The 12483-nt window shown below is 44.1% G+C and overlaps 1 protein-coding gene across 1 annotated transcript; it reads right to left on the bottom strand.

The window, feature by feature from the left end:
- Positions 1-5573: 5573 nt before the first annotated feature.
- POLR3F (RNA polymerase III subunit F) lies at positions 5574-12477 on the bottom strand. Its single transcript, XM_005426205.2, has 9 exons — positions 12416-12477; positions 11870-11987; positions 10951-11018; positions 10739-10806; positions 10352-10464; positions 9694-9837; positions 7720-7827; positions 6814-7005; positions 5574-6250 (listed from the first exon to the last, which is right to left on the bottom strand). The coding sequence occupies exons 1-9, from the start codon at positions 12469-12471 to the stop codon at positions 6173-6175; spliced, it is 945 nt and encodes a 314-aa protein (XP_005426262.1). The 5' UTR covers positions 12472-12477; the 3' UTR covers positions 5574-6172.
- Between the last annotated feature and the right edge of the window lie 6 nt (positions 12478-12483).

Here is a 12483-nt window from a genome sequence, read left to right as displayed (position 1 = left end):
GAACTTCCTGGTGGGAAAAAATGCGTATTTTGTGATTGGCTTTTCGCAAATATTGAAATGAATATTATATGTGTTGTGTTAGAAAGTTACGCTGTATTAATTCTCTTAAGTAGTGTGTTAAATATAGTTTTAGGTTATAACAAAATGTTAAAATAGAAACTATGCTATGTAAGATGCTTTTTTAAAGAAAGGACTTACAGCGAGCAGCCGCAGGACACCTAAATCTTCCAGAGAAAAAGAATTTATTGCTCTCTTATCAGAAGAAATGAACTTCTTCCTGCCTTGCTGAGGCTTGAAGACACTATCAGGATTCAGAGGAAGAAGCTGACACTGACCAGACAGAATCCTGTGTTTGAATGGAATTTATGCATCATGTATGAGGTGTATGAATATGCAACAGGCTGTTGCTTTTAAGGGTTAATCCTCTGTTAACGTGGGTCCTCTTTCGGGCTTATTTTGCCCAGAGAGAGGTACCTGGAACTTGTCCGTAACTCTTTGTTTCTGTTTTCTCATATTGTCCTAATTCAAATTGTCCAAATTATTTTTACTCTAATTGTATTACTATTTTTATAACCATTTTATTACTATTAAACTTTTAAAATTTTAAAATTGGCTTTTTTCACACTGGGAAGGGGTTATGAGTAATGCTGCACCAATAACACCCAGACACTTTTTAAAGAAATAAACTGCGAGCCTCACACAGTCTCACCTTTGTCTCAGTTCCTAGCTCCTCTCTTGGGCCAAGGGTTCTGTCCCTGGGCACGCTGGGCAGAGTCGTGAGGCCATTCCATTCCAGCAGCAAGGCAGGGACAATCCATTGATTTTCCTCCAGCTCTGTTTCCTAACTGAGCTTTACCCCCACATCTGCTCAAGGCCACAGCAGTTCACCATTCTGCCAGGAAATCTGTACCCCAGCCTAGTGGGGAGACCCCTGCAGTGCCCAGACCCTCTGAGAGGAGAGCTCCAGGGCTGGACACAATTTTCAGGGAGCCTGTGGGTATGAGGTAGAGGTTTGGCACATCTGACTCGCCCCAAGAATTTGTCTCTGCCTTGAAATTAGGCAAATATGTGTCCCTCTTTCATTGCTTCCATCTTGTGTTGCTTCCCAGACTCTTTCCAAAGCCAAGGAGGTAGGGCCTTTTCCTTGTGAGCCCAAGACAGCAATCCAACCCTGCAGCTTTTTGTGATGCCATGCAAGTGGTATTTATCCTATCTGAATGCATGGATGCAAATCCATTCCTGAATCCTGCAGACTTTCACACATATTCGAGGTGCAAAGGCATTGCAGTGAAATACCTCAGTCTGCTTCTAATAGTTTGGGTGTTTGCCTTACATTCAAGCAGTAGTCAGCTTACAAATATCCCCAGGCTTCCATGGGGGCATCCCTCCACCATTGCTTAAAGGAAATTATTGCCCTGTGATCAAGTCTACTCACCCATGTCCAGCTCTGGGTTTTTTTTTTTTCCTGTTTTCTTTCTTCTAAATTCAACAGAAATCTGTGCTTGGAATGTGCAGAGTACAGTTCCACGTCCAAAACAAAGCAAAAATGAAATGCTGTCGGAGATGAACTTTAGTTTTGCCTTCCCAGCTTCCTGACATCCCAAATACAGCGTGAATAAAAAAGTAGAAGCATATTACTGATGTGTGTATGCTAAAGTGTGTAAATTTCAAATTACTAGTATTGCTAACATTGTCAGGTGTAGGACTAACATTCTCAGCCCAGGACTGGCTCTCCGAGTAGGAGGCAAATCTGGTTTTCTGAAGTTGCCTGTTTGTTTACATCTTCCTCCCACTGCCACATCTCAACAGCAAAGAGTCTTACCGGGACCCAGGGCTTCAAGGCCACATTGCACCCCCCTGCAAACATTAGATTAACTAAAATATTGAGCAACTGTTGTGAGTTTGTGTCCTGCTTTCAGCTTTCAGAGTTAATTTTCCTCTCTCTGAGCTGGTTTAGTGCTGCATTTTTTGATTTATAGTTAATTTTCCTCTCTCTGACCTGGTTTAGTGCTGCATTTTTTGATTTAGGATTAGGAAGATGTTGATAACACCCTGATAATTTAATTCTTGCTGAGCGATTCTTATGCTAAGTCAAGGACTTTTCAGGTTCTTCCTGCCAGCCAGGAAGCTGGGGATGCACAATAATTTGGAAGGGGACAGAGGCAGGATAACTGATCCCCAGTGGCTCAAGGGATATTCCTTATTCCATATCATATGGTGTCATGCTGAACAATAAAACCGGGGAGAGCTGGCTGCTGGTTTCCAGCCCACTGCTCTGGCACTCCTTGGGCAATGGTCAGCAAGAGGAGGAGCAGCTGTATTGTTCATCACATGATTTATATAATCTCTTACCATTATTTTCCCTTCCTTTTCTGCCCTGTTAAACAGTGTTCATCTGAACCTACAAGCTTTCCTTTTTTTTTTACAATTGTCTCTCCTATCCCACTGGGGAAGAAGTAAGGGAACACCTGTGTGGTGTTTACCTGTCTGCTGGGTTGAACCAAAGCAGTTTGGAAGAAGAACACAATCTTAAAGCCCTTTGTCTGTGGAACAAATAACCCAAGTAAAAGCTTTCCCCAAAGCATTTCCTGAAAGAAGCACAAGCTTGCTCAAAAAGTGGGAGAAAGGAGAACACCACAGGCTGCCTGTACGAGCCCCAACTTGGTTTGTGTTTAACAGCTGAAAGAGAAGAGAGCTTTGAGCTCTGGTTCCTGTCTTCCCCATTCCCCAGAAGACCTCGTGAAGAGTGAGCAAAGTGCAATGACCAGCTTTCTCATGGTGGAAGTGAATATTTTCAACAAGAACTTGGACACCACCTGTGGAGCTTGTCACAATACCTTTTAGTCTCCTCCAAGCTGCAAGCTAAGCTGGGCTCAGCGTGCCTGAGGAGGGCCTAGCCATGCATTTCTTACAGGTGAAATGACAGAAAGTCCCAGCCAAGCAGAGCAAGAGGAGGGAAAGGTGGTCTGTGTGTGGCAGAGGACAGCTCTGTTTGAGGTGTCTATACCCTGTTTCAAAGCATCAAGTGTTTAGCAGCAATAGGAGACCCAGTTGTCTCCACTCACTACAGCTTCTCCCCAAAATCTGCTCTGCATATGGAGGCAAAAAAAGAAATTAGTATAGCTTAAATCTGAGCTTTTTCCCTGTTGGAGCCCTGGGGGAGCCATCCCAGGAAGAGACAGGAGATGGTGCTCTAACAGCACCAGAGGAACAGCAATTACCATCATATCTCCAGGGGGTCAGTTACCGTCAAAGTAAAAATTCAAAACCCGCGGCCAAACAACCAAACCCAGGAAAAAAACTGAACAGCCACTCAGCCACGAGGAAAATGTTTTCACTACCAAAGCCTCAAGTGTGCCATTCATCCTCATGTTTTAAACTTTGGAGTGTAAATGCTACACATGCCAGGCAATAGCTGTCAGCTGCACACTGTCAATTCTCAATGCAGCCAGCTACCGTGGTTAATGTTTGTCTTGGAATTAAAACACAATTTTGCCCTCGATCCCGTGTGGCATCTGGTGTGCCCACCCTCCAACTTGCCTTCGGACTGCTGGCTACTTCTAGTGAGGAAACCACTCAAAAGAGGGTTGGCAGCAGTATCAGGGCTCATGAAAACAAGGATGAGCTCTCTCCATCTCAGGAGGGATCTCATGGTCCTGCAGCAGCTGCACTCTGACCTCATGTATGAGCCTGCGAAAATAAATGAGCATATCATGCTTCCTATTTGTCATCCATGTTTTAAGGGATAATTCAGCTTTCTACACATAAGTGTTTTCATATTGAGTACTGGAGCTACTGTAGTAGCTTCCTCAAAACATTACATTTCATACCAGTTTGGAGTAGGGACAGCTTTGCCAAGGAAAAGATTGACAAAACCCAGGACACTATTAATGCTACCTCTTAGCATTTACTCCCTTCTCAGATAAGAATGTCAGGCTGACAGATCAGCCAGGTTCATGAAGAACCAGAGTGACAGAAAGATCATTCCTCTGATTCATATAGAAATAGATCAGACAGATTGCTATCTGTAAGAAACCAAATTGAAATTGCTTTTCCCTTATAGGCGCTTTTCCCCAAATCTGAGAAGGCTTGTTACAGCTTCAATGCTAAGAAGTTTCAGATACCACAAAGGTCATCTAAGCCAGACAAACCCAATGCCAAAATTTAAAGAGCTTAATAAACTATCTATCTACTTCCTAAAGCTGTTCACTGAGGAGAAGCCTTCTCTCCTTTTTCTTATTGCCAATGAATGTGATTATAGAGCATAAAGTGACATACCTGCATGATAAAGCCCTGTTGTTTCCCTGGAAGTTATCTACTAGCTGCAGTGGAGCACAAACATTGTGTTATCTCTGCAGCAGCAGGCTCAGGACCCCATTGTGTCAGGTCCCCTTTGAAGACAGGAAGACAAAGACAACCCAGCCCCAGATCTCAATGAAATTACCTTGGGTGGAATAAAGAATGTCTGATCCAAGGCTCCTTCCAGGGAAGAGAGCAGCGTTTTCCCCTTGGCTTCTCTGTGCTGAGTGGTTAAAGGGGGCAGAGGAATAACAAAGCTCCAATCATTTCACCCCATCTCTTTCCTCAGAGCCCTTCTGCCTCTGTAGAGATATGCATCCCTTTCACCTGGAGACAACACTGCAGCAGAAGGAGAGCCTGCTGGCAGTGCTCACCTCACTGGGACAATCAGAGCCCTTCCATGGACTTGCCAGCTTATCAGTGCTCATTGTGTGCTCCAGTACACACCTAACTGCTCCCACACAAGGAGCCTTTCTCTCTGCATCCAAACCCTCCCTGCATGGGACAGGAACCATGGGAGGCTTTTGTATTTTTCACACAGCACCCTCATTAGCCTCTGTCCTCCATCCACTCTGTAAGAAGGGAAACAGAAATCAAGCAAGATTTGAATGGGTCACTTTCGTATGTGATCCAGACTGCTTTTAGAAAGTGCAAACTCCTGGACAATATTGAAAATGCTGATGTAAAATCTCTTACCTTTATGAGGTAAACTGTTCCAAAATCTACATTAACCCTCTGTCAGGTTACCCAGGATGCTGCTAACTCAGCCACAGAGGTGCTTTCCCCCAACACCCTCCCAACACAGTGTCCAGAAGGCTTATTTTGAGCCAGGCACATTTGAAAATAGCCAGGTGCAACAAGCCCTGTGTTGTGCTTGACCCCCTGATTGCTCCCCAGTGCTGGGAGACCGTTGTGAAGATACTGAGTAATTGTGGAGAGATCCAGCCTGGCCAGAGGCAGCTGAAGGCACAGGCAGCAAGTGATGTAGGGGCCAGCCTCTCTGTGCACAGCCCCTGTGCACCCCACCCTGCCTCCTCGTGTGCCATTCCACCCCTCTGCCACTCTGGATGCTGGAATCTATAAAAATTTTCTCTGTATCATCAGGCCAGAGGAACCCTTTCTCTTGTGGAAAACATATCTTCCCAGAACACCTCTACTCAAAATTTCAGTGGAGACATCCAGTTATGTGACACAGCTGCAGAAAACACCACCAGAGTTTTGATGATGAAGGAATAAATACAGCAGGCAGCAATACAGGAAATGAAGCAGAGATGTACATAAGAAAAATCAGGGGTTTAATGATAAATAAGCAGGTAAGAAAGATAATAAAGAACCAGTAAGTGTTTGACATATTCAGTGTCTGTTTGACAAATTCAGAATCTTTCCCACATCAGATTCAGAATCTTCAATTAGATGGAAGCTATCGTGGGAGAAAAGTGTCAGGTTTAGAACTTAAGAATCTATCAGTAGCATTAATCTGAAAGCAAAATTTGGGATCTCATTCTTGGTACCACTTGTTACAAGTTTTTCTGATCAGCTGTGAGGGACTGATAAATGTTAAGACTAAAATGTCTCAACCTTGTTTGAACTTTATTTTGTACTGTTGCTTAGAAATCTGTTTTATTAACCACCTTAGTTGCCATCTCCAGTTTTGACTGAAGAATGGATCTACATTTCCACTTCAGCCTTGATCTTCAGCACTGACTCCACTTCCAGTCCACTCCCAGGATAGTTCACACAACTGCCACATGGCTAGTTTGTCACTCCACGTCCTGAAGTTGCTTACAAATTTAGAAGTCCGCTTTTAAAAAAAGCAAAGTGCTTTGTCACCTTGGCTGTGAAGGATGAATCCAGTTTACAGCTTCCTTTCACTTTAAAACTCCAACCACTCTGTCATATAAATACAGTTTGATGGAGAAATCTCACCACCTTCATGACAATCATCAAAAACCTGCAAAAGAAAGCCCTGTGTCAGCAGAGTAATTACTTCCAGTTGGATGGTGCTTGCTGTGTGTAACATGCTCCCATGTTTTCTGCTTTTTCCCAGTAGATCAGCATTAGTCTAACAGAGGCCAAAACCTAGGAAGTTTTATGGCAGCTCTGAAGGAGAAGAGAGAAACAGATCCCACTACAAAGGGACATGCTGGCAAGTTTTACCTACAGGGAGGTAAAGGAGACTAGGGAGTAGAGACCAAAAGCTAGACAGAAATCATTTAGCTTGGTGAAAACACAGGCAAACCTGGGATCAGAAATATAATAATTTGGAACAGGCTATACTTGACAGCATCTTCACATAGAGTCCAGTAAAGAGACAGGCTGGAAGTGGGGAACACCTGGCAGAGCAGGTGTTCAGACCAAATACAGAACCTGTTCCTCACAGGCAGCTTTGAAGCACAGCTGGCTCAGCCCCAAGGCTGACTCGTGGGCAGAACTTGCCCTGTGCCATCTGGCCACTGCAGGCCTGTGCTCAAGAGCTGCATGCACCACTAATGATACACAGAACTAATTACTCACAGGGCAGAGTCCACAGGGTGTCCTGACCAATCCAGTGGGCTGGATGAGAGGACTGACAGCTCTGTACAGCCTCATCTGCCCGTCCACGCTGCCCACTGTCCCCTCCTTGGCAGCAATAATGGTCATCTCCACTTTGCCATCATAGATCAGAGTGTTCAAAATGGTCTCAATGTCTTCCATTGACAACTCTACCTAAGAAACAATTTGTGAAATAGATGTTAGGAAAGATGTGTGCCAGTGAGTGCTGCAAGGAGGAAAGGAGCAAACACCATGAGTAACAAATCCATAGAGTTCTAACCTAGCCCAGAAAAAGACACCAGTCTCACTGGGAACTTTATGGAGTTGTGCAGATGCAAAAAGAAAAGCAAATACTAATGCCTCCTACCTCCTGAGCATTTCTGATTTGCACTAGCCTTGGTCCTACCAAAAAGAACTTCCCTGTGCACCTGAGATGTCTCCATCAGCCTAGCACAATACAGTTCCAGTTTTGCAGGAAAACAATTGTGAAAGAAGAAACAGACTGCTAAAGATATACTTGTTGATGGTGACCAGTAATTGTGGGGTATTTCTCCCCTTCTTTTTTCCCCTTCCCCTAAAATTCCTTGAAGTGCATATGTAAACTTAAGAGAAATGATGAAATCTAAACCAGCTGAGACAGTTAACAAGGATGTGAATGCTAATTCTTTTACACATTTCTGAAAACCCACGTGCACAAGCTATCCTGGTATGCCAGGCAGTATCAATGACCCTCCCAAAGAAGCAATGAAGCCACAAAGCTCACCCCCACTACACAAGCTGTGGGGTGCTAAGACACTTATGACACCTTCAGCAAGTTTGCAGTAACCAGCTCCTAGAGCTCATCATGCACTGACAATTTGAACAACAGTGTGATAAATCTGTTCTGACCTTACTGATGCCCAGCTCACAGATGTATTTCCACACCTCGTGGGATGAGGCAAACGAGCTGTTCCTCTGTATCATGGGGTTCTGTTTGCTGTCTCGAGCTGCCTCTGCCTGAGAAAAAGCAAAGGTTGGTTAGAGTCAGCACTCACTGCCAGGAGCCTCCTTCATGGTTCAGTTTCAGGCAGACTCAAAAACAAAACTTGTTTTCCATTACTGGGACACATTTAGCATTTAAAGCCACATTCTTAAAACTGCTGTATGTGAGACAATGCAGTGCACAATCAAATATAATTTTATAATAAATGACATGAAATTTATACTGTAATTCAGATTAATATGAAGGAATACCAGCATCTGGCATTTTGTTGACAAAAACAAAGGTTCTGCTGTACCTAGAGCCAACTCAAAATATATTGTAATGGAATAGACAAATGCTAGAATCTGCAGACATATTTAATGAACCAGGGACAATTTAGATGAGGGGCAATTGTGTTCAAGGCAAAGCTACCTGACTGACTGCTGCCTTACACCCTCTCAGAAACGAGGTGCTCTGCAGAAACCACAGTGACTTTTCCTAGATTTTTTGGACCTGTGGTCTCTGCTGCTTGGTTTGTGTCTTAGTTTAAGACAATTATATGGGGTGGAGACTCCAAAATGAGTAATCTCCTTCCACCAATAAGAGACAAAATGGGAGAAGACAGAAGGGAAAAAATATCAAATAAAAGACAGCAGCCTCCATGGTTCCAGAGCTTCCACAAACAACAATCACAGGGGTACAGGGACAAAACAAAATCTGGACAAAAATTTTTGGCCAAAAGGCTCCAATGCTGCCAAAAACACTGGAAAAACCTTCCTGGCAAGTTGCAGGTCTGCCCCCTCCTCAACAAACAAACAGCAGGTGGCTGGAAAATCGTGGAGAGAGAGTCTGACTCCTCCTCAGCTGGAAAAGGTAGTGCAAAATTCCCTCTGGTGCAGGTCTGGACTGCAAAATGCAGCTTCTTGGGTATGAAGAATGCATATTTTATGATTGGCTTTTTGCAAATATTAAAATGAATATTATATGTGTTATGTTAGAAAGTTATGCTGTATTAATTTTCTTAAGGAGTGTGTTAAATATAGTTTTAGGTTATAACAATGTTAAAATAGAAACTATGCTATGTAAGATACTTTTTTTAAAGAGAGGACTTGCACTGAGATAGCAGCCACAGGACACCTAAATCTTTCAAAGAAAAAGAATTTCTTGCTCTCTCATTGGGTTCTTCCTGCCTTGCTTCAGCCCTGAAGATGCTGTCAGGATTCAGAGGAAGAAGTTGACACTGACCAGACAGAATCCTGTGTTTGAATGGAATTTATGCATCATGTGTGAGGTGTATGAATATTCAATAGGCTGTTGCTTTTAAGGGTTAATCCTCTGTTAACGTGTGTCCTTTTTCGGGCTTATTTTGCCCAGAAAGAGGTACCCGGACTGTCCATAACTCTTTGTTTCTGTTGTCTCATCTTGTCCTAAATCCTAACTGTCCAGATTTTTATTACTCTAATTATATCACTACTTTAATAATAATTTTATGACTATTAAACTTTTAAAATTTTAAAAACAAGTGACTGGCATTTTTCACATCAGGTATGACTTGAAGACCCGCTCCAGGTGTTCCCCTCGTGTCCATTTCTAGTTTTAAAGGGATCCTGCACCCCCCCTTCCAGGATAAAACACACGAGTTCCTCTTTCCCGGGTTGCTGGGTCTTAGGAATACACAATTTTGGGTCACCTAGGACAGTTTGTCATTGGACATCAGAGATAAAAGCCTTCCCTCCTTGTCCAGAGTGTAAAAATATCCATCATTAAGTGCAACACCATCACACCTACTGTGACAAAAATAATAGTCCAGTATGGATTTGCCAATCTAGCTGCAATAATGGCCAACACCTATGGAAAACCAAAGCCTTGCCTGGCACCTGGCAGGTGACTTAGGCACTCACCTTGCTCTGCAGAAACTTAAAGCACTGTTGATTTAACACCTCCACAAACTCAGACTCGAAGTCCTGGTCACTGTACCAGGCCCCTCCAGTGACGGAGCGGTCGGGCTGCAGGTTGTACAGCATGTAGACCTTCTTCTTGGATGCCTGGGGGAGGGAAAGGTACAGCTCTCAACAACATGTCCCTCCTTCATAAGGAAGGGATATATAAGCAGATAATCTGCAGAAGAGGTTTGTTACTCCTATACCTGACTCCAGCTATCCTCAACCTGTTTGACTCTCAGGTAACACAGAGAAAAAGAGAAGATCAACCCATTTCGATTCCTAATCATTTTATAACAGACCAGATGAAGCCAGCATCTTTCACATAAACACAAAAAAGCTACTGCTTTGCTGTGTCCAACTTCTCTACCCCCATCTGCTTTACCAGACCCAGGAAGAACCAGGTAACTGCAGACAGACAGCAAGAAGCTGACCTGTGGAGCCCGAATCTGTTGCACCTCAAACCTGCACACTAAAGGCACAGAGTCAAACACTGGTACACAGTCAAAGAGAAAACTCATTTTGCCTTCAGCTTTCTCTGCCCCCAGGCCCCTGTTAAAAGCACACAAAGCATGCAGCAGCTGTTTGAAATTGTTTAAAAAGGTCACAAAATACTCACTGCCACAGATTTAACTGCTTTAATTAATTTCTTGCTTTCCAAGTTTTTCAGTATCTTGTTGATCTCTGTTAAAGGCAGATTGCTTTTGTACCGAATGTCCCTGCTCCAAATACCTGTTAAAAAACAGAGAAGTGAACAGAAATAAATAGAAGAAACCATTTTTTTCCATACATACCAAGCAAAAGTCACATCAGAACACTGCTTGGGTTGCTTGCCTGCCACTCCCAGCAAAAGGGAAGGAGTGGACAGAAGGGATTGGTGGAAAACAAGCAGGTATGGGGCATTAGATTTTATATTTGTATTGTCTGGGCAAGCATTTGTGACTTTGGACAGGGATGGTTCCATAAGCAAACAGTTAGTACCATTCACAGTGATAATTTAAAGTACCTTTGTTGCCTGCATCCTCTATGATTTGGTAAACCAGCTTCTCTTGATTGTCAGAACCTTTCATTTTACTGTCAAACAAGACAGACATCAGGATTTTTGAAAGGTCTAAAATTTGAAAGAAGTTGTATTTGTTTTAAACAAGAATTCAAGTCTGATGTGTTTTAAACAAGAATTGTGTTCCCAACATACTTCCCCAGCAGACACAGGCTTACCTTGCATTTTGGGAATCTTTGATCCTGTACAGGAGACCTGCACTGCTCCTCAGAAGGTCCAGCTGCCCCTAGGAGAGATGGGCACAATGCATTTACTTCCCTTCAAACTGCTTGTTTCAGAAGGTGTTTTAGAAGAATATTCTGAAATTCTAAAATAAAAACCTTGTTTAATGTCAACTAAATAAAGAAAAATGAAAACTAACGTTTCTAACCACTGGAAACAATAACAACCTTGAGGACATTTTTTTTCCCCTGACAAATTTCCACTTATCATCAGCTGTCAGAAATAACAAACAGTTCCTGACCCTTCCCACAACATCTACACAATTCCTGTTATTTCTCCTGACTTTCCCATGGCTCAAGGGACATCCAGTTCTTGTACACTTTGCTCTCAGTTTCCACCAAAGCACTCATTTGCATGGCAAATCACAGTGGAGCTCTGGAACAATTCCAAGTTCCAGCAGCAAAGTTCTGCTTTCTACTAAGTGGCCATCACTGGAAAACTGCCAGCTCTGATGGGCAGTGACTCTTAGAAGCAAATTGCTGGCAAAGAGATTGTTCTGCTCTGCATGCTTGTGGCCAGGCAAAGTCCTTATTTCCTATTTTGAAGAGGAAAGCAGCTGGACAAGCCTAAGGGTGTAAGGTGTATTAACAGCATTAATTAATATTCACTCTCTTATTGCCAGCTGATCCTTTCCTGCAGTTACAGCCTTGGTTCTTACAGGTTTGGCAGGTTCCTGTGTGCCTTCAGAGCAATCCACAAGCTTGGGATTTCGTGGGGGGTTCAGAGAACACCCCCACCTACGAGAGCATGGGCACACATCCCTCCTTTCCCCTACAGCTAATTAACTCCCCATCCCTAATGAGCCTTGTGGTTAGGAATGTGCTGAGGAAGATGAGGAAGGCGGGCTGTCCCTACCATGGAGAGCAGCCTGTTGATGGCCACAGCTCTCTGCTGGGCTTCCATGTGAGGCATGTCGTTCTGGATCACCTGGTCCGTGATGCCATGGGGGAACTGCTGGCACAGCTCAAGGATCCTGCAGGAGGAGAGAAGCTACTTTAAAACTCGTGTTCTGCTGCATCCAAACAGCACTGGAGACAGGATGGGAGAGAGCGACAGGAGCAACTCGGGGGAAAAGTATCCATTAACTGCTTCTTCAGGCAGCTCGGCACCAACTCCCTGGGCACCATTTCCCTTTCCAAGACCAGAAAAACCCCAGGACAGCCGAAAGTGACCTGACTCAACCCCTAGTGCCCTCTAAGCACCTCCCAGAAAGAAAATCTCCGTGTCCCCAACCATCCTCTCCTTCAGCATCTGTCTCCTCATTAACACTCGGGCGTCAAACCACTCCCCTCAGGCCTTGAACGACAATGCCCCGCCACGCCTGCTGCCCCCGGCCCCAAAACCCGCCCTTCGTGGCCTCCACACAGCCACCCCCTGCCTGCCTGCGGCCGCCCGCAGCACCTGCTCTCGATGTCCATGGGGTCGGGCACCTCCGGCTTCACCTTCACCTCCGCCATGGCACGGCCGGC

The sequence above is a fragment of the Geospiza fortis genome, unplaced genomic scaffold (assembly GCF_000277835.1).
Source record: "Geospiza fortis unplaced genomic scaffold, GeoFor_1.0 scaffold271, whole genome shotgun sequence".
Taxonomy (NCBI): domain Eukaryota; kingdom Metazoa; phylum Chordata; class Aves; order Passeriformes; family Thraupidae; genus Geospiza; species Geospiza fortis.
The sequence above is the reverse complement of the archived record's forward strand: the minus strand, read 5'-3'. Positions and strand labels throughout refer to the sequence as shown.